We start from the raw sequence: 27,269 nt of genomic DNA on the forward strand, positions 1-27,269 counted from the left end.
TTCATAATTATTATTGTGCTAGGAACTACCTAGTTTCTAATCGATTGTTTTGAAGAAAATAATATTTGAATACACCTAATTTTGTATTGTTCTCTATGGATTTGGATAACATTGTGGATTTTTCTTTTTATAATAAATGTAATATCCTCCAAAGTCGTCTCTATGGTGAATAATACCATTCCACCAATGAGAAACGAGATATTTAGGTTTATAGTATGTAAAAAACGAAAAACCGGAAACCGGAAAATATAGATTTGTGCGTTCGAGGCTAAAAATTGACTGTTAACGTAGACCCCTTGTTTTGTTCATAGAAGAACTATGGCCGCCATCTTTAGTTTAGATGTATGTTTTTCGACGTTGATAAAAACATTCAAGCCAATTGTTGGTTATATTCATGAACGTTGATCAATGTGACTCTCGAAATAGAAAAACAGTGTGAAATATTATGAAGATTTTTTAATTGGACGTGGAACTCGAGTATACTTGTGAATTCACTATGTTTACATCCATGTTAGAATTTTTTTGTTGTGTTGCTGTCAATTAATAGGTAAAGGGTTCTATATTTACTAATATTTGGTTTCTTTCGAGTCAATTGTAATGTTTTTATGGTTTGCGATGATATGTTGTATCTGCATAATTTTTGTAACATAGTATTGTCATTACTTTCTCAAAGGTATCTGATTTTTATAAGTGCGACTTTTTTCTAGTTTTATTCAATAATTTTGATGTTTCAGTGTTTGCGCATCTCACTAGTAATTAAAGTGTTCAGTTATCGTTTATCTTAATGTATTCATAAACTACCAGCAGTCTTTGGCCATCTAGCAAAATGTTGTTGTTGTTTTAAAAATGGAGTTTTTCATAACCCCTTTTTACATCGACTCCTGTTGGCGTCGTGTTTTTCTTACTTTAAAACATAATACCAACACTGCTTATATTACTATAATTATGCAATTTTTGTTTGTGTTCGATTATCAAAACTGAGTAACGCATCCGATTGCACAATTCTAATGTTTTGTATTTTCTCTTTATTTTTGTATATTTTAGATTACCCAAATACAGGTAGTTGTGCTAATATAGTCCTTTGATTACTCGAATTGTTGGCTGTTACTTCAGTTAACAAATATTTACCATATACAAATATACAGTACGTTTGCTTCTATGCCTTCATGAACATAATATTCGTTCACATTGGAAATATGATAATGAAAGAATGTTAAATTCAGGATTCACCGATAGTATCTACAATTTTGCAATGGATGAAATTTCAAGAATCTGTCTCATTCTATGATCAAATAAATTAGAAAAGCTAAAATCTTGAACAATGTAAGGCGTTTTTCTGGTATAGAGAAAGTGATAATAATAATATAATAAATATTATGATCGGCCTGATTGTTATCCGTGCTGGTGATTTTCGTCAAAATTTTGCCATTCAGTCTAAAGCCGCGTTGACACGGTCCAAGTACGATCCAAGTAGACTTGGATAGGAATAATTAGTATGAAGATGTCTCATCCAAGTGACAGTTTCATACTATTTATTCCTATCCAAGTGACAGCTCCTTACTATTTATTCCTATCCAAGTTAACTTGGATGAGTAGGACGCGGTCCAAGTAGCTTGGATATGAATAATTAGTGTGAAGATGTCACATCCAAGTTTACTTGGATAGGAATAAATAGTATGAAGCTGTCACTTGGATGAGATATCTTCATACTAATTATTCCTATCCAAGTAGACTTGAATCGTACTTGGACCGTGTCAACGCGGCTTAAGAGGTAACAATCTTAGGCCATTGTGGCACTGTTTTCTCCTTTGTTATTTGGAGTCAGAGGGATCAATCGATTTGGAGTTAATTGAACTCCAGTCATGCTACTGATTTCGGTAGAAAATGTGTTAAGTATCTCATCATCTTCAACCGAATTAGATGTGGAAGGAGCCACTAGATGGTCCATAGAATGATTGCAATACTTGTCGGTAATTACAGCGTCAGCATAATTACGTTGGCAGTTGACGTTGACAGCGAACTAGTACAAATAAATCCTAACTGCAATAGAAAGAGGCGATGTTTCCAACGTGTAGGTGTGCATTTGCGTGCAGAACTAGCTTAATGTCAGTTAGGTTAATTTAGTTCGAAAATATTTTTAAGATTGAATTTAGGGTTGGAATGATCTAAGCTGATAACTTTTTTTATATTGATAATTCAGATAGGCCTGTTTTGACCCCAAATAGAGAATCAAAAAAGGAATTTTTCAGTACAATAAAAAAAAAATCACAAAAAATCAGTTGGGCTAGTTCTGCAATAAGGGGACGACATGATTGACATGATTAAAGTATGCATCGAGTTATCTCATTTCGCCCAGAAACTTGTTAATGATTCAACATATTCCCAAATTGTTTTGGTATTATGTTAAATGATTAGGAAGGGTTTACCAATTGGAAAGGAGAAGAGATGACCGGCCATGGAGTGGCAGTTATATTTGCCGGTCACGTTAGGTCCAGTAGTATTTAGAATCTGGATTCTGCCTCAACAACAAGAAAACCATCATACGGTGTACACTTCGTTGATATTTTCTAATCAATGAGATCGGTGAGCTTTAGATGTATTAAAAAATAATATTCACTCTTAGGCACCTGATAATGTCTCATTATTTTTAGATGGTGTATTGACTGTTTAAATAGGTTCACTTTCATATATAGGTAATACCTACATTTAATTTCAAAACACGGATATCTTTCCGAAAAATGTTGAAGATGTTAAGTTAAAGTTACTCATAAGAGTTGATTCATAAGAATGGTACCTACAGCGTCATCAGAAGAAAACTGCTTGGTAGCTGTTATTTTTGTATCAGCAAAAGTTCTCGAGATGAAGCCTGATATATCCTAAATTTGAGTCATTTACAACAGATGAACAGCATTGATTTAGAGCATGCCAATCAATGGAAACATACCTGATGGTATTTATCGAAAATGAGAATAAGCGGATAATCCAAAAACGTACTGGATAATAATTTCAAAAATAGATTGTCTACTAGAAGTGAGTTGGAAATATTGTCACCAGTTTGTGTACTCAAGTCTCGGCATGAAACTACCCATACCCAGTATGTGTGGCCCAACAAACTTGTCCAAACGCATACGATGAGATCATCGCGACTCGTTGGTTGGTGTTAGTAGACTTTCAATACTATTGACATTAAATGCGCGCGAGCGAGATAGCATAATACACGTATGTCGAGCCGTGATACACTCAACTGTCATTGGCGTCATTGCTCTCTCTTTCTCCCCAGTTTTAAATTTGTTATAGTGAAGGACAGAAATGGTGACAACTTCGCGTGACGCCAAACGCTCTATATAATATCCCAAATACTAGTAAGTATTTTGGAACAAGTTTCGATTCTATGTATTTTTTTATACTGGTAGTAAGTATACTTAGTCTTCAAAATCGACCAGTTTTCCCATCTCTATTGTCTATGTTAATGCCTGAAAGATTATCTTTTGGGGAAAAGAATGTAATCTAACCAAGCAAATTCATAATCAGAACCTATAAAACCTTGACACTTTGGACAAGAGAACTGTGTCACAAAACATTTGTTATTTTGTTTTTTTTAGTAATATGGACCATTAAAAATACACTAACACCAAGGAAAACCTCTAAGCGAAGTCGGGTACAAACGCTACTTAGATTATAATAATGTCAATAATTTTATTGTCTGTTTATTACGACATGCAAAATGTTTAATAGTTCCGTCTATTGATTATTATGTGTAGGTGTGGGTAAAGTCGCATTATATTGTCATCCAAATTGAATATTGTTCTTATAACGAAGGCTGATTATACGCTGCGTGATCTTTGACATTTTGATATAGTCCACTGCAGTTGGTTTTTTTGTTATGGACAATTTTTATATTTTCAATTAAATTTCCTCTGCGCATTTTTTTTCATAATTTTAATAATTAAGTACCTATATTTTTTAATATCAGCTCTACAATCCAATATGAATCTTGTTCACCTCCTGAAGAGGTTTCTTTCGATTTCATAATTTTGTTCAGTACATATATATTTTATATACCTAGGTTTAATAAGTAATAAAACACCATCACAATGTGGCACCTGCAATTATACTGACATGTTGGCGAAAGAAGGTGAGCGACAAATGTGATTTCTCGACTTTCAATTCTTCAGAATTTCCTTCCAGGCATTTATTATAATAATTTTTATAATACAGGTAATGGGATACGTTCTGGACATGGTCGCGATAACCGAAATTTCGCCATCAACAGGGGATTCCCTTGTTTGGCCTCTACATTTATTGTGCAAAATTTGCGAATACATACTGTCAAGTAATGCATTACAGCCACGTTTTACAGCACTCACTCGCTCATAATTTTTGTCGTTCTCTTCAAACAACTCCATTTTTCCACAGTTATAACACTTAACTTTCACACAGGAGCAGGTTCGGAGACATCATTTTCTAGGGACGTATGGCAGTTCGTTTCCTGCAGCTCTTCATTAGTTAAGGGTTAAGGGTAATCTTTTCGATGATATTTTGTTTTGAATGTCATTTTCATAATTGCGGTGAACTTCAACAATTTCACTGAACAACCTTTTCCAAACGCCCTTCATACACGACTGGGTGACTTCATTCCACGTTTCGTCGTTGATAATATTAAATTGTTTCCACCAAACCCGCATGGCATCTCTATCACATCCCTCAGTTTCTTCAATGAGTTGAGAGAAGAGTTAGGCGATCCTTGGATTCTTTAAATCCAGAAGCAGTCTTCTCTATGGAAATAAACGTGCGTGTTGGCATTTGTTTCCAATAGAGTCCCGTCTCATCCTCATCACAAATTAAATTTGGTGGATAATTTCCCCTTTTCACAATTTCCAGTTTTAAAAAAGATCGCGATATAACGAATCCGCACTCGCCGGGGTCGCGTGAACGAGGGTTACCTGTACAATTTTACAAATTAATATTTTTGTATTTATATTTCGTGTCTCAGATGGAAATAGGATAAAAATGTAGTGTGAAGGTTTAATTTCAGCGGGTATTAAAAGCTTTCGAACTCATGTGTAAGTTACAAATATTAAATTTTCAATATGACAAAATACCCTGAGTACTATTTACAAATACACATTACAAATATTGTGGTATAAATTTGATAAATGGATTTACAAAAAAATCAAGTAATGATAGCACGATTATGTTGTCTTCAGGTTCCAGTGCTGGCACTCAAAATTTTCACGCACCGCGCTGAAGGGAGTGAACTCCGGCTCGGCGAGCGGTCTAACCTGCAAAATGATAGTGACGACAGAATGTTCGCTCAAAAAGGAGAGTACGATTCCGAGGCCCTGCTGGTGAGAGACTCTTCTATTTCACATGTTATCTTAAAAATATTTTTTCTGGATTATTTAACTGCAGGTGTTTTTTGCTTTGATTTCTTTGAAATTTGAAGAGACCAATTTATCTGATGTTCGGTTTGCAGGACTGCGGGCCGGCCTCCTCCGGGGCCACGGGCGGCGCTCTCTCTGCGGATCGGCCATTAACGAACGGAATGTCCGCGTCGTCCGCCGACACCGAGCCCGATTCTAGCGTCGGCGGAGGGGACGACGGCCTCGCCTTCCGGACTTCGCCTGGCGGACCCTCTCTGCCCGCAGACGCCGCCCTCCCGATGACCGCCGTCCGGAGTGCGGCTGACTTCTCGGCCGCCGACTGCGGGGCGGGTGACTTGGCCGCCATTCGGAATGTCGTGCGAAGTGTTGCCGGCAGCCGCACCCTGTGGCTGCCGGCCGTCATTGCCGCCGCCACCCGCCCGGGTGAAGACGGAGGGGCCTCTCCATCCTCAGTTCCGGAGTACGTATTCGCCGGGGCCACACGGCGGTTTGCAGACCGTTCGTCTGGGAAGCGCCCTCCTAAAGTGCAGATCCTCAGCAGCGTCACAATTCCTCACCGAGGGGCCGCTTCACCGCTCCCCAGGCGTGGGCTCGGTGGCGTGAGGGGTCCAGTTCGTGCTGAATATTTAAATCGAAATATCGTCTATGACACAGAGCACGCGACGACATCTCCGCCCGGATCCGCCACCGTGATCGTTGATGCAGGGAACGGTGGCCCGCCGGTGGGGGGTGTCCGTCCTGTCGGGATCCGGGCCCCGTTCGAAGCGGAAGCACACCGCGGCCCGCGCCTCGAGATGACTTTCCACTCGGCTGGCGGAGGTCCAAAAGGTGCTGACCGGGATCGGGCTGAGAGACGGTTTCAAGAAAAGTATGATCTCGTCTCGAATGTGATCCGCGCGCGAAAAGCGCAACCAGCGACTCAAGCCAAGACGGCACCCCGGCAAACTGCACCCGCAGCACTCGATCCCTCTGTTGTCCGACCGGCAATGGAGATCACCGGCGGCCGCCCTGGAAAAGTCCGCGTCCCTGCCCGGAGTTCGGATCCTGATCGGGTTTTGGCTCAGCGGCGAAGCTCTCCCTGCGCCAAGAGCATTGTGGAGACCCTGCCGCAGCAGAATTCGGGGCGGATCGTCGTCTCGACCTCCGCTCGTCCTAATAACAGGATCCACTCTCAGTATTATCGATCGCCCGAGTCAGACACGACTGGAAAGGGTGTCCGTAGTCACCCGTCATCCGAGAGCGTGCACTTCTCGACAGCCTCCTCTAATCGGAATCTCACTGCCCAGATATTGCAGTCTCTCTCCAGGCCTGAGCTATCATTTCCATCTCAGGGCGGCTCTTTCTCTGTCGGGGCTGTTTCTGATTCCTTCAGGACAGAGTCTGACGATCATCGAGGATATCACTTCCACCGTCATAGACGCCATGTTCAGTAAGTAGAACAATATTATATAAGGGCAGCACTGCGCCTTACGCGGGATGATATTTATTGCCAACATTAAAGAAAATTTTATCATCTACTCCACATAATTATGCATAATTCGGAGATATGGGCATTCGAAAATTTTAAACCATGTATCAAAATATTACTTGGTTCTCTCCCCCACCATAAAATTTGATCTTTTAATGGTTATCGTGTCAAATATAACCGTTTTTAAAATCCGTATGGACTAGCTGTATTCACCGCCATAAATAATAAGATTATTTGAAATAATTACAAGATAAAAAGAACTTTTTATATATGTTACACCGAATGTGCGAAATTGACTATTACATGAAATGGCCAAAATTTTGGCTAATTCATGTAACAGTCAAGCCTGTTGCCTTATTCATGAATTAGGTAAATTTTCTGCTGGGTACATGAATTCGCCAGGGTATGGAATTCTTGAACTGTCAACATGACAGAAGAAAAAGTAAATTTAATACGGATGGTTTTATTAGTTATAATTGGACATAATATAATATTATTATTATTAGGTTAGGTTAGGTTTGGTTTTGTAATTCTGAATTAAAGTATTCAACTGAATGTCCATTTTGAGGTTAGCTATCAAGTGTCAACAAACTATCACGAACATTCAATCGACCAAGCACGAATCAAATCACGAAAATACTTTTCAATAAAATTCTTCCGTTATCATATTATAGTTCTAGATTTCTTTGCGCATAGTAAATAGATATGAAAGTCATTGCAGTTACATATTGATTGGTATATTTTTATATTATAATCAATGACATTTGTTTAGTTTGATTAGTTGCAAAAAATACCACCGGAGCGCGATCATCTATTTTGACCATAGATAATATATGTACATTTTGACCAATGCACGAGCATTTTGATACATTTAGTTTAGTTGCAAAAAATACCACCGTAGCGCTACTATCTAATTTGTCCAAGACATGAACTAGACAGAAAAATTACTGCGGAATTCACGCACTCTCCAGATATTTTGTCTAATTCATGAATAAGGTAACGGGCTTGCATTTTTCATGATTTAGGCAAAATTTTGCCCATTTCATGTAATATTCAATTTCGCACAATCGGCGTAACATATACAATGTTTTTAAATTTACTATTGAATCATATAAACTTGACTTGACTAGCTTAAACAATCAAAAAAATTTGTACTTTATAGAAATACTGAATAATGAAATGTCATTTCATATTGATTTCCATAGTAACGCACGTATATATTTAATAATTTAGTTGCTAGGACCCCCTAGCAACCAGTAATGGTATCGAAATAACTTTTCATACAAAACAGAATTAACTAAAAATTAATTCAATTCTACTCAAAGATGGCTAAAAGTATTAAAAAAATGCATTGGTATCGTGTTCTGATTTATTCTAAAAGTTTCAAATGTCTAGCTAGTCGGGAAGTTAGTTAAAAATCGATTGGAAGTTTTGTACCGGACAAATAAGAATACGACCTAAGAAAAATGTTGTAAAATACAATAATTAGAATATGTCTGTATAATTTATTATATTTAAATGGACATGTTTTAATGAAAGATTTATATATCTACAAATAGATTGTATCAAAATGTTAGTGGTAGCAAAAGGTGATTACCACCAGGTTCTATTCTCCTAGGCCTAGCAGCCTGCGGTGGTGTTGAACGACATTCTGAAGGCCGGAATACCATTTGGCCGAATTCCCGAATAGCTAAATGACTCAGTAACAACTTACAAATCGTTAGTGACTATTCAGCGAAATATCAAACTTTTTGAGGTGAGGGAAAGTCTTGGATGTAATAAGGAAATATTCGTTGACATTTTAGTTTATGATTTTCTCCATACATTTATTCACTTTTATAACGAGCTATTTATCAGATATACCGAGCAAAAATATCGCCAAAAACTTTCTTAAACTGTTAATGTGTCGGATCGTTTAAAAACATTTTCGACCCTAAGCAATAAAATCCGACTAGACCGTTGCCGCCGGGATCGGATTACGTTTATGACACTAGTTAAGTGTCTAAGTACCTAATTGGTGTTTTCGCCGACAACATTGAAAAAGTATCCATGCATTTGGTTGAAATTTCATGTAAAAAATCTTTATGATAGTTTTCAGATGTTTTATGTTCTACTTCTATTTTTGTTTGAATGGCGACTTTTTGTGTTATGTGACCGCTTATTTAAAAATACCTATTCTCTGATATAACGAGTAATGCTTATAACGAGCAAATTCAGTCGGTCCCATCTTCCTTGTAATAACCAAGTTCGACAGTATTTTATAAAATCACTAATCAAAATGTAAATTTGATTTATGTAAAAGGTACCCGAGCATAGACTATAGATACATCTAGACGCCACCCGTTGCATTGCTAAATGTGCGTTTGGTTTGTGGGCGAGCGAACGCATTCGTCTACAAATGTTCGAGACCATAGACCATTTCGCTAGTGCTCGCCCAAAGTGCTCGCACTAGACGCTCAGAATTAAAATATAATTTTCTATTTTTTTACGTTATATAGTATTTTTAAGCGGTCGAAATGCAACCATTAGATAAAGATATCCATAATTTAAGTTATTTTAAAGAAACACTTGGTCACTGATATTAAAATATATAATAATATACAAATAAATTATCACGAACATTATCAACTTACCTATGAAACGTAATACCATCTTCTTGCTTATCAGCATGGCTACCATATTTTAATACAACACACAGAACCATCTTTTCTACTTAAGTAACTAAAAATATTTACCACTGACCATTGATATACTACTGGATGAATCTTCTTCTTATATATGCTTCTTAAAATGACGCCCGATTTTCAGCGAGTCGGCCTTTGTTAAAACTTACTGAGTAAGCCCGGTCTAGCTTGCATCTTACTCTAACTAATAGTCAGCGCATGACGACTTGCTCTGTCTGTTTTGCGTTGCAGCACCCTTAGGTTCACTATTCCAAGAACGCAAATTTAGTTTTACAGCCAGGGCAATACGGATGAAATTCGGGAATCCATGTTAACGGTCTTAACGCATTATACCTACAAGGAAATATTATAAGACGATATTCGTTATATCTTTTGTGGTACATTTTTAAAATGACACTTGTATGGGAACTGCTCATCTAGTAGTATGTCAATGCCACTGACTTTATGTTTAACACAAAAAATAGCAATTTTAGCAACACGGTTATCGACGCTTAGTTATGCAATAAGCTAAGATTTGCCGGCTACATCGTAGCAAACCATCTCCCAGATCTGTAAACCTTTTATCTTATTCTAGCGCGTGTCGCAGAGATTATAAGGGTACCGAATACTTTCTCACTCGCACTTAACTTATGCATCGTTTTTGTTCAGGCCTTGTACCCGAGCCATTTTCACTCATATACCTTATTCCATATAGTCTACTGCTAACTCTATCAAGCTTTACATGGTAGCAATGAAATATATAAGCAGTGTATATTTTTTCAACCGCATTCATCAGTATCCTTCAGTTCAGGAAGAACCAGAACCAGGATTTTTTATGGGGGCCCTGTTATTCTTCAAATGCGGTATCCATCAGTAAATCAATTCATCAATCAAAGATAAATCAGTTCTGGAGTGATACAGTAACTTGACAGTGAAAACTGACAACTAATTTCTATTTTTTGTAAATAGCGAATTTTACTACACCAAATAGTTATTAGTTACTTGACATAAGTTTGTTTTATTTTTAGCGGTGATCCGTCATCTGTCCTCGGTGCAGACGACACGGTGGGCACAGAAGAGCGTCCGGCTGCCTCCGATGATGCCCTCCCTTATCACTATCGTGCCCTCCAGACTGTCATGCTTGATCACACGTATGCTGTGGCTGCCTCCAGTGGAAGTGCAGACGCTGAGAGGGGTCCTGATGGAGTTGCACCGCCGCCGCCCCAGCTTCCCCTCGGAGGCGTGCCATCCGCCTCGCCTGCTCGCCTCCGTCACTCACCCCCTCCATCTGACAATATACACCGTGTTTTGGACCGGTTTGATGAGGGCCGGCCGGATGATGATGCTGCATCTGCGGTCTCTTCGGTGGAAGGAAGAAGGCCCGAGAGGACGGACGGCCGACATGACAGCGACACAGAGACAGCTCCCGAGGGGGAAGAGGAGGGCAAGACGCGTTGCGTGTGTGACTATGCCCACGATGATGGTTACATGATTTGCTGTGACCGTTGTGGTGAGTGGCAGCACGTGGACTGCATGGGTATCGACCGGCAGAACATCCCTGATGATTATATGTGTGATCGCTGCCAGCCAAGGCCTGTGGACCGCAAGCGGGCGCGAGCTATCCAGACTAGGAAGCGGGAGGAGCTACCGGGCTTCTGCTCCTCCGGCAGTGACTCTTCGGCAGGTTCACCTGTGCGACACCGACGCCACCGCCCGCCTGACGCCGCCTCACCCCTCACGCCGCCTCGCAGACGCCCACTTACAGTCACCACCTACAGCAACACTGTAGGCGGCGTTAGCCGCGCTGTTCCCGGTGTCCGTCCGCTACCTGCTGTGTCCACTGCCCCTCTCCCTGTTGGGAAGCGAGGTCCAAAGCGGCCTCGCCGTACGGATGCTGGGAGAAAAGGTCCGAAGAGAAAGCCAGCTGAAAAAAGAGGGAAGAGGAAAGGGAACGATCCAACAGCGATTCTCCCCCGTGGCGATCGTCCGCCGGCTCCTGCACCCCCCGGCCCTACAGGGCGGCGGAGCGATGGGTATGAGTCAGCCGCGACCAATCATTACAGTCCAGAGCTGAGGGCTCGGGTTGCTCGCTACTGTGCAAAAGCGGGGGCATCTGCGTCAGGCCCTGCAGGTGCTCTTGCTGCCCGCCATTGTACCACTGTCCCGCATGCTGGAGGTAAGATTCTCATTGCCACCAAAGATCTGCGGGAGAACACACCCATCGTCGAGTTGCGCGGCAAATATATGTTGTCGGCGCGGCATAGGCCCCGACCGCAGCCATCCGGGCGCGCTGGCGGTCAGCGCCCTGGCCCCTTCCTTTTCTTTTACCGTCTGCCCAGAGACTCTGCACAGGTCTGCATCGACACTAGGACCTATGGCAACGAGGCGCGCTTTGTCAGGCGCTCCTGCAAACCCAATGCTGAATTACAGCACTGCATCGTGAAGGGTGCCCTGCATGTCTATCTGGCGACTGTGGCTCCCGTCCGCTCCAACACAGAGATCAGCATCCGACATGAGTCAGCGGCCGGCAGCCGGCAGGCCTGTGCTTGCGGGAACCCGGAGCGCTGTGAGCGCGGTCCGCCCTCTGGTCCCGCCTCCCGCGGCCTCGGGCGCCGTGACCCTGCACGGGGTGCATTCAGAGAACGGAGAGGCCGCGCCCGTCGCTCGCCTCTTTCAGGACTTCGTAATCCTCCAGCTGAGCTCTCCCGAGAGCGACCGGCTGAACCTGAGGCTGAAAAGCGGCAATGTGCCGAACCGGAATCACCGAAACGTCTTTTCTTTGGAGAGGTCGAGGTTCCTGTGATATTACCTGTGAAAGAAGAAAAAGTGGAGCCTGAGGCACCGCTTTCACCTGAAAAAAAGCCCCTCATCAAATTAGAGCCTGTTGAGTGCCCTCTGAAAGAGGAACTTGTCGAAGAGGAGCCCAAGGATGACATTAAATTTTCCGATCTCAAAATGCCAATTTTCATCAAAGAAGAGATAGAGACGGAAGTGGAACCTTCCCCCGAGAAGGTTCTCCGGCTTGTCCTGTCACAGCAAGTGAAAGTCGAGCCGGAATCATTTTCAGTCGATCCTGGCATTCCTGTCACGGCGGAGGTTTCCGATGTCGCCTCTCCTGGAGATATCCCTTCGCCTATGGTATCGCCGAAAGAAGAGCGCTCTGACACTTGCGTGCCAGGACGGCGTCTCTCCGGGGTGTCATGTCGAGCTACCCGTGCATCGCTCTCTGCTGCTTCCCGTCCCGCCGCTGACCCTCCCTCCGCCGACGAGAAGAGTGACAGTCAAGGAGACTCAGCGCCTCCGTCGCTTTCCGCCAAAGATAAAAAGAAAATGGTGAGTTCTCTTGATGTAAATGTTGCAAGCATGTGAACTGCACTTTCCTACAAATTCAAACTGAGAATACTATTTAACTATTGGGTGATATACGCAAATAAAGATCTGCAATCATAATAATATTCACAATCTATCGAAACATCCAAATTGATATCATTGCAAATCAAAGCTTGATTTATAACAGTGGTAGGTCTAGGTATCCAGAGTATCATGGAATCGCATTCAAATGAGTGTGTTATAAACGCCCGCTTTAGGTAGTATCACCAAATCTAAAATTGCAGATATGCTGTAAAATCAATTGGGTGATTGAATTCTTTTTGATTTTTTAGACGCGTGAAGAGCGAAAACTCGAAGCGATAATGAAAGCCATCGATCGGATGGAGAAAGCGGAGCAGCGGAAACAGGAAAACCGTGACCGTCAAACCAAGAGGAGAGAGTCCGTTTCTGTGTGTGCCGTTATTGCCACCGGTACTGGCTCCCCTGGAGCCGCGGGGGAGGAGGGAGGCGGGGACCCTCCCGACGACTTCTCCCATCTCAGTCCCGTGCGACGGAGGCGCAGGTAATTAATTATCTTCTAGTTAATTTCCCTCATTTCAAAACCTTGTTAAATCGTTTTGAATTGTAACAGTTCATCTCAAATTATGCACGTTCCATTTGAATTTAGTGGAACATTTTGAGATCACTATATTCACATTCGGAGGAGCTTCTCGTAGAATATCTTTTTCACATTCTTGTAAGTGTAAGGGGTAAAGTACTGTGTGAATATAAAAAATTAAGAATTTGGAGGTATCTTTGCAAACTTGCCATAAATGTTGTACTGTAGACTTTATAGGAAATAATGTGTATGGCATCATGATTCCTTATCTTTTCTAATCTTTGAAATTAACTTACAACTCAATTTTAGCACAATGATGTTAATGATAATACCGTTTTATGGTGTTAATGTTTCACGAGATCATGAAATGTTGAATTCTAAGATGAGAAAAGATATGGAATTATAACGATCCTACAAGGTCTACAGATTATTCAAGCATAGCTTGCAAAGATACTACGAATTCATAATGTTCGACCATCGTACAGCATCTTTTATCTAACATCTTTTTAAAGAATTAATCACAGCCAGAGATATAGCATTAAAATAAATAGCTTTTCTAACTTGGTACTTTTCCACAATTTTGAAAATGTAATTATGAAGTCATACTTCATGATACTTCATATTATGTATTTCAAAATCTTAACCAAACGTGTTCTTATGGGCAGTGGGGTGTTCAAATTTGTTACATAAATTATCTACTCTTGAGGTTTCTGATTATTCAAATCTTGAAAGGAGGTGGAGGTGTAGGTTTAACTCGTCAAACATTTTTTCTTTCCTCAACAAAAAATATTTATTATTAAAATAACAAATTGATGCATGGGGTTTCAGACGAAAAGGCAGGACCGTGAGTGACAGCCGCAGCGGAACCCGACCAGATTCCGCCGATAGTGACATGGTCACGTCGGGAGACGAGAGTCTGCCTCTTCCTCTCCTCTCGCCCCCTCCTTCTGTTCGTCCTCTTCTATCTCCGCCTACCTCTGTGCCACCCCCTCTCACTTCACCTTACCGAGAGATGACTCTATCCGAGACCCGACTCGATCTGGAGCGGACTGTTCAGGTAAATTTCATTTAGTGAAATTCGAATTCTGAATAAAGACAACCTGTCTCCCATTTCATGCGACACGGAATTGATTACATATTGCAAACCGGTTTTAATCTCTCCTGTTCATTCGATTAATCCCCATGATAATGTATTTGAGAATATTTTTTCTATGTTGCAATATTGAAGCAGTAAATTTGTATCTGCGTGTGTTGCAAGCTATAGAATTTCTACTTCTGAAAAAAATGGTTCACAAATTCAATGTAGAAATAATGATTAAGAGTACAAATGATATAAATTAATGACTGAAAGAAAGGGAACTATAATAGGGGTACAAATTAACTTTTCAGCGGATTGGTGTTGGCCTGAGCTCCGCCTGCCTTCTGGTGGAGGCGGCTGTGGCCCCCTTTGACAATGCTTTCAAATTTCCCAAAACAAAGAAGACAATCATTAGCGAGTGGTTCGGTGAGGCTCGCGACCACCACCAGAGCGTCAGCGACGATGTCAGATCATTTGCTGACCATCGCCCCTCCCCTGGCGGTCGCTCCATCGAAAACTTGGTGCGGGTAGCCAATGACATGATTGTCTCTCTGGACGAGGGTGTCGACTCTGCCTCTCCCCCCTCACCTCCGGCGTCCCCCCTCAGAGGTCTCCGCCGACCCCTACGGGACACCTTTCGGGATATGGTCACCCCGGTCACTGATTCCAGGATCAGAACACCGAAAAAGTGCCGCAGAGGCTTCAAGACGGGCCCCGATGACCGGCCAAGTCCTCATAAAAGGTCCCTACGTAGCGGGACGGCTCCTGGAAGGCCAGACGAGGACCCCGCACCGCCAGAGACGGAGACCGCAGCGGAGGCTGTGCCCAAAGGGATGGGCAATGCGGAGGCGTGCACCCCAGCTCCCCGGCCCCCGCAGCACAGCGCCAAGAAGAGGTGGCTGCGTCAGGCCATCAGTGAGGAGAGTGACTCCCCCACCGCAGGTGCAGGTGCTTTCCCTCTTCATATTCTATTATTATACTTGTCCCATCGTAATAAGGAATAAACTGATTCATATTATAAATTTTTTGTGCCTCATCTCATGCTGCAAGTGCATTTTTTCAAATTTAATTATCGAGAATCAGGATGAGAAGTCTATTAAAAGTCAGCTAAATTGATATGTACTAACAAAGTAGTCTAAAGTCTAAGCTGTGCAAGTTTCATCAATATTGGTCTAGTAGTTTTTGAGTTATAATTGAACAAACAGGCAGAGAGACTTCAATTTTATTATTGGTAAAGAATGTTTTCGCACATCCTTGGATGGGATTTCCACCTAGACCTAGACTTCCAGCTGACGAGTAGTGATAGTGGTAGACTCCTACAACAGGTAATGACCGGTGTGGGGCCACACTGACCCGATAATAAACATTATTGATATCTGATTAAAAACAACACATGTAATTGAAGTTATAATATGAGACCACGTCATATTAAATTGTTTGTCGCTGTTTTGTTTTTGGATTACTTTTATTTTTTATTTTGGATTATTAAATTTACTGGGCCAATTAAGCAGAATCGTGTGTATATGTATATTACATACCTATATATCGTCACTGTTCTGGCAGAAGACACTAATTCGAAAAAATGACACATTGAGTACCAAAATGTTCCTTATTTCAAACTTTACCGTCTGGAAACCTTCTTAACCCGATCCCCGCGTAGCGTCACCAACAAAAAATAGTTTCGGTCTGCGTGCGTATTTTCGTAATGTTAATATTACCCGTACCGTAATAAATACATCAGTTAAAAATTATCGGTCTGACTTTTATTACCCCCAAATCCATTAAGTTTGCGTCGAGACACTTAAGAATAACAATAAAGGCCTTGTGCAATCATATAAACTCGTACAAAAAACTTACCGATACGCAAATCCACCATTTTGTCCGAAGCTAATCGGCCGGGACCACTGCGCCGACCCTCTTTTGGTATCGCGTTACAACTTCACACTCGTAAATCTGTCACTTATTTTAACCTTTGCCATTAGAAAACACATTAATTATTCAATACCGTGACACTTTAAAAATAATACTTAAAACTTAACTGCATTTAAAAAATAAAGGATAACACGAAATTAAAAATTTTTTGAACTATGGTAAATTTTATAACATGGATCTAAATATAACGTGACTTGGCACGTTGAACACATAAAACGGGATAATTTGTATAGTTTTTTTGCCTTTTTTGAATTGCCACACACATGGCATCTCCTGCGCGGCTTGTCATTTTTGGGTGTTGGAGGAATGTGCACTGGGTAATGGTCTGTAGCGGATTTTGGTAATAAACGTACCGGATTGTCACTAGTTGATGCCGTGGGCTTATGGGGATCTACAGTTTTTACACCAAATTTTTCCACAAGTTGTTTAATCACACATAATTGATATTCGGCCAATGATTTTTTGCTACCTGTTACAAATTTGAATAAATAATAAGCATTTAATAAATATAAGTCAATTATGTGGAAAGCCACCTTCTTGTACCACTTAATAGACTTTCTCATGCACGAAAGACTACTGAGCATCATATCCACTTTGTCCACCGTCCCCATATTTTTGTTGTAGTCCAACACACACTTAGGCTTCATGATGGGGTCCCCTGTCCTAAAATTAGTTTTTCCCGTTGGTCCAAACGAGTCATCATGAAGCGTGGTTAACATATGGACATCCCTCCTATCGTGCCATTTAAGGGCCAATAATGGGCTTTTTGATTTGGCTTCCGTTTCTCCCTTTTTTAAACTTTTAAAGCTTGGCATCTCCTTCCGGTTCTTCCTAACCGTGCCACAAGCATTAGTTTTATTAGCGTGGAGGAATTTAAAAAGAGCTGGACTGGAATACCAATTATCACACCATAAGGTGTGGCCTTTTCCGATATAGTCATTTAATAGCGTCGTTACCACTGCACCAGATATACCCAAATTTTGGTCGTCCACTATATCTGTGCCATCGCCACAATATATAATAAAATCAATTATATTGCCGGTCATGACATCGCACAATACAAACATTTTTATCCCAAAACGATGCCGTTTTGACGGGATAAATTGTTTAAATATGAGCCTGCCCTTAAAAACAATGATGCTTTCGTCAATACACAAGTTTTGGTGCGGGAGCATTGTCTCTCTAAAAATTTTGCGGGTGTGCTCCAGAAGTAAACGTATTTTAACCAGCCTATCTGTGGTGGTCACATTCGAATCACAAAAATGGAGCATCTGCAGGATTATTTGGTACCGATCTCTTGGCATAATTTTACCAAAAATATCAGCATGGAGGTACGGATCGGTGCTCCAATGCTCCTCGATCGTAGTATGTTTATTTCTGGTCATCAGCAAAGAGACAGCAAAAAATGTGTATAGTTCCGGCACTGATGTATCGGTCCAGTTATGTGACCGCGATTTCGGTCCCAGGTCAGTTGTAGTGTAAACATGTGTAAAAAAATTGTTCGTTTGTGTCACTATCTCCGACATTATATTATTATTAAGAAAATGTTCAAAAAAATGGCATTCAGAAGAGGTTTCACTGAGAACGTTTGATGTTACGCCGGATTGAAAGTTATCGAATTCATGAACTATTGGTATATGTGGCCCGGTTCTCCAAGTACGTAAAAATGCAATTGGCTCGACTGAGTCCGTATCCGAGTCATGATCACTTTCGATTTGGTCCAATTCCTCTTCAGACATATCATAGTCAGAGTCCAATTCCTCATTCATGATTTCCCCCGGACCAATATTCACTTCCGCCATTGTAAAGTTTTTCCACGAATATTATTTAAAAAAAACGCATAAACAGTTTTAAAAAGTTTTTATACAGAACTTAACTATAAACGCAAGTCAAACACAAATAATTAACGCACACACTATAGTCAGTTTTTAATTTCACAATTTACAATCGTACATAATGATCGTAATACATGTAAAATCGAATCAAAGAGAAGTTTTTTTTTACCGATAAACGCTAGACTCGGCCACAAATAATTAAACGCACACAATAGTCAGTTTTTAATTTCACAGTTCAAAATCGTAATAGTTATTATAAGTTTCACTCGAAAAACAGTGTATCAAAACTTCAATCATAAAGATCGAAAAATAAACGCTATCGGCGCAAAGTCCGTTCGTGTTGACGCGGAGTTGGCTACTGCGCTTGCGTAATATAAAGGCGCTCATATTTAAATTGAGTTCAGTCGGGCGGTGTTTTGCGATAGTTCGAAGGGGTTCAAAGAAATGGTGTGTATGAACTTTACAAATTATTTTTGACAAACCTATCGAGATGGCAGTACGAACACGAATCAGAGCATTTTTCAATACAAAAATCAATACTATGCGCGAAGTATTTCCTACTTTATCGACGTTTCAATTTTCAATCTCAACTGGTGCGACATCCGCCCAGTATAAGAGCTTATGTATAAGACAACAGATGTCCCAACCGCGGCGATCGGGTTAATAAATAAACAGTCTTTATTTTAAAGTCATCCTTTTTACGATTACTTAATAAACTCACATGATAGACCATTATTTCAAACTTTTTAACAACTTAAAAGTCAAATTACTCAAAACTAGTATTCTCCAGTTAGTGTGTTTTGCCAGAACAAAGACGATATTTATTAACAAAAGTCCTCTGCCTCCATTTTACCTACAATTTGAAATTGTTCTACAAAAGTTAATATTTTCAATAAATTGGACAAAGCAGACGAATGTATTAATTTTAGTACATACGCTACTGCAATTCACATTTCCCAAGGAAATATTTCATGGTTTTGAAAGAAAGTTTTTTTTGTTAATTCTACAATATTTCAATTATTTATGTTTCTGTAGACAGCTGTTTCGGCCTATAAAGTCATTCTCAACGATAACAGCTATCTTTAATCAGTTCATGGCCTGAAACAGAATAACTCAAACATAGTAAAATTAACTGATAGAAAATGACTTTTCAAGTCATTATACTGGAGTTCTTCCATCTAAACGCCGGTTCAATTAATAATATAGGGATATTTCACTTACATCTTTTAATTCAAAATGACTGATTTTTTAATAACCTGTTAAATTATATTTCTCTGTGTGTACATGTATGATTTTTATGCAGAATCTCCCCCTAATGAAATGGTGACTCCGCTCAAGAAGAGAAGGCTGGCCAGAGAATCCCTCTCGCTGGAACCTCCCACGCAGGTTAGTATTTCATTTTTAATTTATCCAATATACATAGCAACAGTCTATGAAGCACTATTATAGTGATAGTTCTCACAACATAGTTTGTCACTTTCCCTCGACGGATTGTATGACAGCACATTGTACGGCCGTAAAGAATAGGACGCTATAATTCAAATCACTTTTAAATAGAATTTTATGATTTATAAATGTTTTTACTATCACCGTTCGCACAATAATTAAATGTATATACCTATTCTATTTATAATCACTTGTGTGAGTATAGTTCTACCAGCGTAACTTGTAAATAAAATATACAAAAGAAAATCGACAATTAAAAAAAGCTCTTCCTTTTAAATAAGAAATGTACTTTTATTGTGTTAACTGTCAATTCATGGTGGAAATGCATTGTATTATTAATTTAGTAAAATGTAATTTTTTATGGTACTTTTTCCACTTTTATTAATTATATCTGGACCGGTTTCGTCCGCCTCTTTGTCCTGTCCTGTCGGGACATTTTCAACTGAATGTTCAGCTGTTGTATGTGTATCATAACGATCATAAATTATTAAATTCACATAGCCGCCAGAAGCTATCAGGAGACATAGCTTTTAAGCCATGACGTCATGAGTCATCTTGAACGCATGCGCATAGAAGATGGTGTATGACTAATGTGATCATTTATTTTTTTCCTCAAAACGGGACATTACTAATTTGTAGGTAAATAGAGTATTCAAGAAAACGCATATTTCTTAATAGTTTTTATTTATTCATAAAAAGAACAGGTATGAACACCTGTTTGCTCAGGTATACCTATTTAGTTTTGATTTCAAATAAGAATGAAATTCTTGGCAAGACTTCTTAAAATTTACCTTGGTAATTAACATTGCTTTAAGAACTGCAACTGTGTTTTTTCGCTTGTCCACATCTTATTCATGAGAAGACCCTTTCTACCGGTGCATTAGTGTCAGGTAGACAAAATATATAAATAATATTTGCACTGTAAGGCGTCTTGTATGGTCACGTTATGTATGACTGAAAAATGGCAGGCTCTGATTCATGCAGTTTCAATCAGTCATAAATGAACGTCGCACATCTAATATTTGCATTGAAAGGCGTCTTGATAAAGTCTGGTTCAGAAGACATTTCAAGCGGTTCTCATAAACATGTTATTGTACTGTTACAGGGTGACGACGCCCAATCTGGGGGAACGTCCGTAGGAGAATTCTTTGTTGGAAATTGTGCCACACCTAACGTAACGTTGCCTTCCTTGATCTTTGACAAACCCACCATCGCATGCGATCCCCCTGTCGAAATTTCGGGTGACAATTTTTGTCGTGTGAGACCTCCATTGGAGTCGGACGACATACTCTGTCATCTGCCCACTGCCGATCGTCAGGAAGAATCCTTCGTAATCGGTGATAGTGATCTTGATCATCTCGGTTGCGAAACAGGGAATTCGGAGATGCAGGAACCCCTGCCGCCCTCGGAAGTCTCGGCCCCTGCGTGTGATGATCTGAAACCGGAAATCAGTGAAACTGAACCAGATCCCAAATCTACCCTCCCCTGTCCGGAGGCCCTGAGAGAGATATCGCCTTCGGACAGGAACGGCGTCTCGCCCACAGATGCTGGCGACGCTCCCTCCGCTGAGACCAGTGGGGGGTCCTCCCCTTCGCTCGATGAGATGGACGACATACAGAAAAAAATACACTCATTTCACACGGAAAACATTCAGATCCTCAAAATAAGGAATAAGAAGCCACCCAAAGAGAAACGCAAAAAGGTCAATCTTAACTTCGATCTGTGCGTGTTGGATGATCAGACGGTGGGCGTCAAGCTGAAAGACGAGGCTGAAGGAGACATGGCTCAGACGCCGCCGCCTCCCATCACAGAAGATGTGTCCGATGTTGTGCTTCCTCTCCCCACTTCCCCTCAGGGGACGCCACCTAGAAATGGCTCGGATGGGGCACCACCCTCACCGCGGACCCCGCCCCGTCCTGAACCAACTCCACCCCAGTTCCCTTCCGCCGGCCTCTTCTCTTCAGATGGGTTCCAAAGAGACCTCTCTGAGACACTGGTAGACGTAGATGCCATCAAGAACGCCATCGATTTAACCACTAATCTGGAGACAGGCGCCACAGACGAGTATGTGAATGTGCGCGAAATCCTCAACCGGGTGAGCCGCATGGACTCAAGCAGCAGTCTGGTGCTGTCGGAGGTGCTTCGTGATGCTCCGCCCCACTCGCTAACACGCACCACGCCTCCCGCCAAGGCCTTCCACGCCCGCTCCAATGACCCGCGCCTCAACCCTGCGCCCGTCGCCGACCGACCCAAACCCGTTAGGAGAAAGGTGATTGCTCTTTTTTTGAATAAAATCTTTATTATTAATACTTAGCAACTGCTCCCGCCAATTTTTTACAAAATATGTATGTGTAAATACAAATTTATTTTATAAAAATATAAATATAATATAATATTTTTATTAGTGGCTTCCTAGGTTTTGAAGTTTTTCAACACTTGGCAATATTTTAAGTCGAACACAGGAATCAAGATTCTTTGGTGTTAATCGATTTCGCAGAGTATTATGAGAAAATGTTTGCTCACAGGACTAGTTGAACCTCATCATCATCATCATCAGCCTGAATCTATCCACTGCTGGATGAAGGCCTCTTCAAGCTGCTTCCACTTCTCTCGGTCCTGTGCATTGCGTTGCCTAGTATCTAACCTAAATGCTGATAATGGAGCAGATGCAATTTTTTTTAAACATGACAAATTTTGTGGTACTGTGCGAAAACATCTTCTTGGCTACGTAAGGAAGCGCTGTTGGCAACTAAATGGGAGGAGCTTGTTAGTTTATAATGGAAGTGCGGCTAAAAATGGGAGGAGCATGTTAGTTCACAGTTTTAACACGTAGCCAAGAAGATGTTTTCGCACTATAATGACGCCCAGCATGATGATAATGCATTCATGTGATCGTGTTCTGTGTTTTCAAGATGCTGGCGAAGATTTTTAAATTTATTTGTCCATAGAACTGAACATTTGAATTCAATGTCTAATTCTATAATATTTAAGCTTAAGCTCGATTAAATCCATGTCATCCAGTTTTATAATAAAGCTAAACATTGGACCATGTGTCTTTAAATCCTCGAATCTCGCTTCAAATTCCGTTTTCAATAAATAAATTATTTTATAAAAATAATAAGTTGAAAAAAACATGATCATATTTTCTTGGCGGGTAACTCAAAATGTTGTAGTGGGTAATTCAATTACCTGCGGGTAGTAGGTTGCCAACCACTTGTCTATATCATAATAATATGCATTGAAGTTTGTCACGTAAACAATATGCGCATTCAATATTTGAGTACAGTCAGCTTGCTTTGTGTTGGGTCATAAAATAATAAAAATAGCCAGACTTCAAAAACTGGCTTTCACATTTCTATCTTTAATCTGTTCTGCAATTTGAATTCGCATCATTCACTGTCCGATTGAGTTCTATTATTCTTTAAGCTTTTTCTATGACTATCATTACTACGCTAACTGCCACAAAAGAAAACAGTCCACTTGGTTTAACTTTTTCTATGATCTTATCTATGATGATTTTATCTATCTATGATATCTACGATGATTTTATCTATGATTTTTTCTAATAGGAATGTTTGAGGTTTTTCAAAACTATGTATTTCCAATAATAAGAATTAACATTCTTTAGTCTTTTGTATATTCAGTATTGAATAATAAAAGAAAAATTTAGTAAGGATTTTTTTGCGCAGCTCTCTATCACTGAGTATCGTAAAAGACACAACATCAACACTGGAGAGGGTGACGCTGGCGACATAGGGGGCGGTGGTGACGAGGGGAGAGGTAGCCCAGTGCTGTCTTTGTCTCTCTCGACCAATGCGACCATAACTCCGCTTTCATCCCGACCCACTGCAGACGATGCCAAGGAAGGCCTGCTATACTACAACAGTGAGATCTTGTTTGAAAAGCTCTATTCTTATTTTATACACATGTCTCTAGAGCAGGGTTTCCCAAACTTTTTCTGCAATTGAACACTTCGCAAACCCGGAAATTTTAACGGAACACTTAGCTTATTTTTTAGGTTGGGTACTCCTACTAGTAAAATTTAAAAAAAATGTTATTAAAACACATTTATATAGTAATTATTTTTAAATATAAAACAATAATGTAATATAAACATAAAAATATGAATAAATAAAGCACTTAATGACTTTGATGATTTTGAGTCCTAGAATTGCATATCTTCTTGATATCAGGCACAATATTGGTAAGTTCCATTCTAATATTTGGTGTGGCGTCGAGCTTGTTCCTGCACTTTGACTTCGTTGCAGCATAAAAAGAAAATCCCGCTTCGCATAAATAGGTTGTAGAAAACGGTAGTAAAACAATAATAGCTTGTTTTGAAAAATTGGGGTACTACTCTTCTGACAAACTCGCCAAGAAATCATTTAAAGGCTTTTTGTATTTTTGTTTCAAATCAGAGTCACTATGTATTTTCAAGCTGTTTTTTATCAGGTTTATGAACAATATTTATTAGCGCGGCTAACCGTTCTGTCAATCTTGGCAACTGTCATTAAAGTGACAAGACTTGTCAGCCGGTCAGGTAAAAACAATATACCCCATCTCTTTCATGCGCACGGTGTGAGAAAAGATGGTCCTCCGCCTGTACCTAGATACTTGACACCATAAACGTCAGTGGAGATTAATCATCACTCGCCTTTCAATATGAAGTAGATTCTTTACTTATTTTGGTTTTACTTATTTTACTTCTGCTTAGTAGAAGATCTTTAAATGTGTTGCAGTGTATAAAACCTTTCCAAATTGTCGCGGAACACCTATTCAGGTTCGGCGGAACTCTGGTGTCCCGCGGAACATAGTTTGGGAAACTCTGCTGTATTCAATGAAAAATTTGGTGATGAAGTACTTGTTATTTTGGGCTACATGCGGCCTACGCGCTGCGATTTGTGCATCACTGCTCTAAAGGGTCGATATATAAAATCATAGGGGTGGGGTATTATTGAGTAAATCGAATTTTTCTATCTCAATAGTGAGTCCTCATGAGTGAAATCTCCTGAAATTAAACTTTCATGGTTTACTATTTCCCAAAACGAAATTCAAAAAAAAAAACTATAAATAGTTATATTAATAATAATTTGTAAAATTGTATTATAAAAATTTTATATTTTGCCTTGACCTTCTGTTTCTTGAGATTCTCTCTGAAGAATTCTCAAAAAATCAAAAAACTAATCTTGACTTCTCAAGAATTGAAAAATGTTTGGAAATCACAAACTCTAATCCAGTTTTTTTTCTGCTTACTGTTTTCATCAATTTTACTGATAATTAAAATTGCCTCATCAGGTTCAGAGGAACCGCCATCCCCTCGAAAAGAGAGAGAGCGTGACAAGTTGAGCGAGAGGCTTCGCAGAGAATTTGGATTGACCCTCGCTGAAGAAGAGTCGACTCCTCTCACTGGTAAGTGTCGTACTAGCCACTCTGCGTTACGGGTATCCAGTAGTCCCGAAAAGCCAAAGGCGCCCAGGAGGCGAAGTTCCTCTGATGGGTAAAACCCCATTATGCATTCAAATATACCCGTGAATATGTTGATAAGTCTAAAAACATCAATTCTCAGGGCAGCTGTTTGTACGGTTGGTTTTCTGTGGTAAATCAGGAATGTTTTTAACTTTTAGTTTATTGGGAATTGTTGACTGATTCTCATTTTTATGTCTTCGATATTTTGATTTGTTTGAGATGATTTATAAAAAAATATTTTGGAAATTGGTATTATTTTGTTTTATTCTTAAGATACTACAGTAGGCGCTCGGTTATCTGGCACCCATATTTTTTCACTTATGCCGTATTGTCGGAAATGCCGGATTATTGGATTTCTATAGGAAATGCGTGTTTATCTGTCAAGGTCGGACACCAAACTGCCGAGCGAACGGCTCTCCGCTCTGTAATCTGGCAGTTTAATGAGAAACCTGCCGAATTATAGAGCAAGAGAGCTGAGTTGCAAAATGCCGGACTATTGGACGTGCCGGATTGCTGAACGCCGGATTATCGAGCGCCTACTGTGTTATGAAAAAGTGTCCAGAAACTCTGCAATTTTTTGTCACTGAATTTTCCTCCTAATATTGCCATCAGTGTGGCCTTGAAAAAATATACCTGGGGGTTTTGGATCACGGATAGCATTTGTGGCTACAAAAGGAATAATTATGACGATCATTTACAGGAATCCCTTTGAACGTGAGTAATGGGACGGGAGAAGCGACGCGACCGGTGGCTTCCCTTCAGCGAGAGTCTGACGACGGAAGCCCCCTCCCTTCGCCCTCACCCACCCCACCTCCATCTCTCTCCCCTTCCCCCTCCGCTGAGATGCGACCTCTCAGATTGGACAGGTAAAATAGTGATATTTTCCCAGTGCCGGGCAAAGGAAGAATCGGGATCTCATTCAAACTGTGAAAGTGGACAATTTTCTTTGCTCATCGGAAACTTCCGCATTTTCGGCGAGGGTAACTTTTATGGACATAAGTAATAATATGTAAAAAGAATATAAATATATTCTGTAATAATAATCAGCTTTTTATATTTCTGCAAGTACAAACTTTATTTTTTTTCATTTTGTACATAATGTATATAAGTTTTACATAAATAACAGTAGGTTATGTGACTATCCATTTAAAAGTTAAGTTTTATATATGTTTAAGTCGGTGTTTTAACTGTCAATAATTTAAAGAGAGAATGGCATCACTCTAGTCGAGGTAGTGCAGTGATCCATTTTGTTTCCGAGGAGTCGCAGCCCGCCCTCTTGTTCGTTTTCGGTGTCAATTGAAGGGCAATCGACTACTAGGAGCTGTGCCGACCCGTACTCTATAATGTTATATAGCTGGTAATGTTTCTACCGTTGAAAATATGCAAATTAAAATGGTATTCTGTCGATCTTTCATTATGATGTGTAATTTCTTGCATATAGCATGATCGCTGCTGTCTGTCACCCTTTTCCGACGGCATGCATGGGGTATGGGGTCAGCCATTGCCCAACTGTGTTTTTACCCTATATGATGAATTTTATATGGCTTGAAATCTCAAGGAAATAGTCAATTTAAATTTTCACACTGAGAGACTACTGCGAATATATCAGTAATCTGATTTTTTTTCATGCATTGTTTCAAAGGATGGCATGGTGCACGAAACGCATTGTTATTCTATTACGGGCCTGGGCAAACTTTTTGAAAAAAGGGCCACATTAGGAATATAAAATGAACAGCGGGCTGCCGCAAGTGAAATAATATTTTTAAACATACATTATTTATTATCATGTTACATTAGAATTTCAACATAAAAAAAATGATTCTCTAAGAGCCAACAGTTAAATGAGAATAATGAAGCTGTTTTATATTTTTTTAATTTCAAGCGTCAATTTTGTGGTTGAGATTCTCGCAGAGTTTTTATTGATATTCATAATTGAAAATGTTTGATCACATAATAATTATGGAGGTTGATCCAAAAATAACCAACATTTTACGAGCAGAATATTTAAGTTGTTTGAATTTGTCCAAGAGGTGTTGTAAAATTTGCAGATTTATTCTCGATGGTGCAAT

General features: G+C 40.1%; 1 protein-coding gene across 2 annotated transcripts; it reads left to right on the top strand.

Moving 5' to 3' along the window:
- The first annotated feature begins 290 nt into the window (after positions 1-290).
- LOC147067753 (uncharacterized) lies at positions 291-27,167 on the top strand. Of its 2 annotated transcripts, none has more exons than XM_085952056.1 (12): positions 291-547; positions 5,208-5,348; positions 5,477-6,813; positions 10,544-12,848; positions 13,178-13,407; positions 14,272-14,500; positions 14,833-15,469; positions 19,592-19,674; positions 20,840-22,003; positions 23,424-23,619; positions 25,030-25,143; positions 25,901-27,167. In XM_085952056.1, the coding sequence occupies exons 2-12, from the start codon at positions 5,307-5,309 to the stop codon at positions 26,068-26,070; spliced, it is 6,507 nt and encodes a 2,168-aa protein (XP_085808182.1). In that variant the 5' UTR covers positions 291-547; positions 5,208-5,306; the 3' UTR covers positions 26,071-27,167. The 2 variants fall into 2 exon arrangements, with proteins under 2 accessions (XP_085808182.1, XP_085808183.1); XM_085952057.1 differs by having other exon boundaries at positions 14,833-15,463.
- Positions 27,168-27,269: the final 102 nt, after the last annotated feature.

The sequence above is a fragment of the Rhyacophila brunnea genome, unplaced genomic scaffold (assembly GCF_057557595.1).
Source record: "Rhyacophila brunnea isolate RB1 unplaced genomic scaffold, BYU_Rbru_1.0 scaffold_3, whole genome shotgun sequence".
NCBI lineage: Eukaryota > Metazoa > Arthropoda > Insecta > Trichoptera > Rhyacophilidae > Rhyacophila > Rhyacophila brunnea.

Excerpts from the sequence above, each read along its gene's own strand:
- LOC147067753 (XM_085952056.1), top strand. The coding sequence starts at position 5,307 with ATGTTCGCTCAAAAAGGAGAGTACGATTCCGAGGCCCTGCTG. Across the intron at positions 13,408-14,271 it reads CCCGTGCGACGGAGGCGCAG|ACGAAAAGGCAGGACCGTGA; the intron begins GTAATTAATTAT and ends ATGGGGTTTCAG. Across the intron at positions 15,470-19,591 it reads CTCCCCCACCGCAGGTGCAG|AATCTCCCCCTAATGAAATG; the intron begins GTGCTTTCCCTC and ends ATTTTTATGCAG.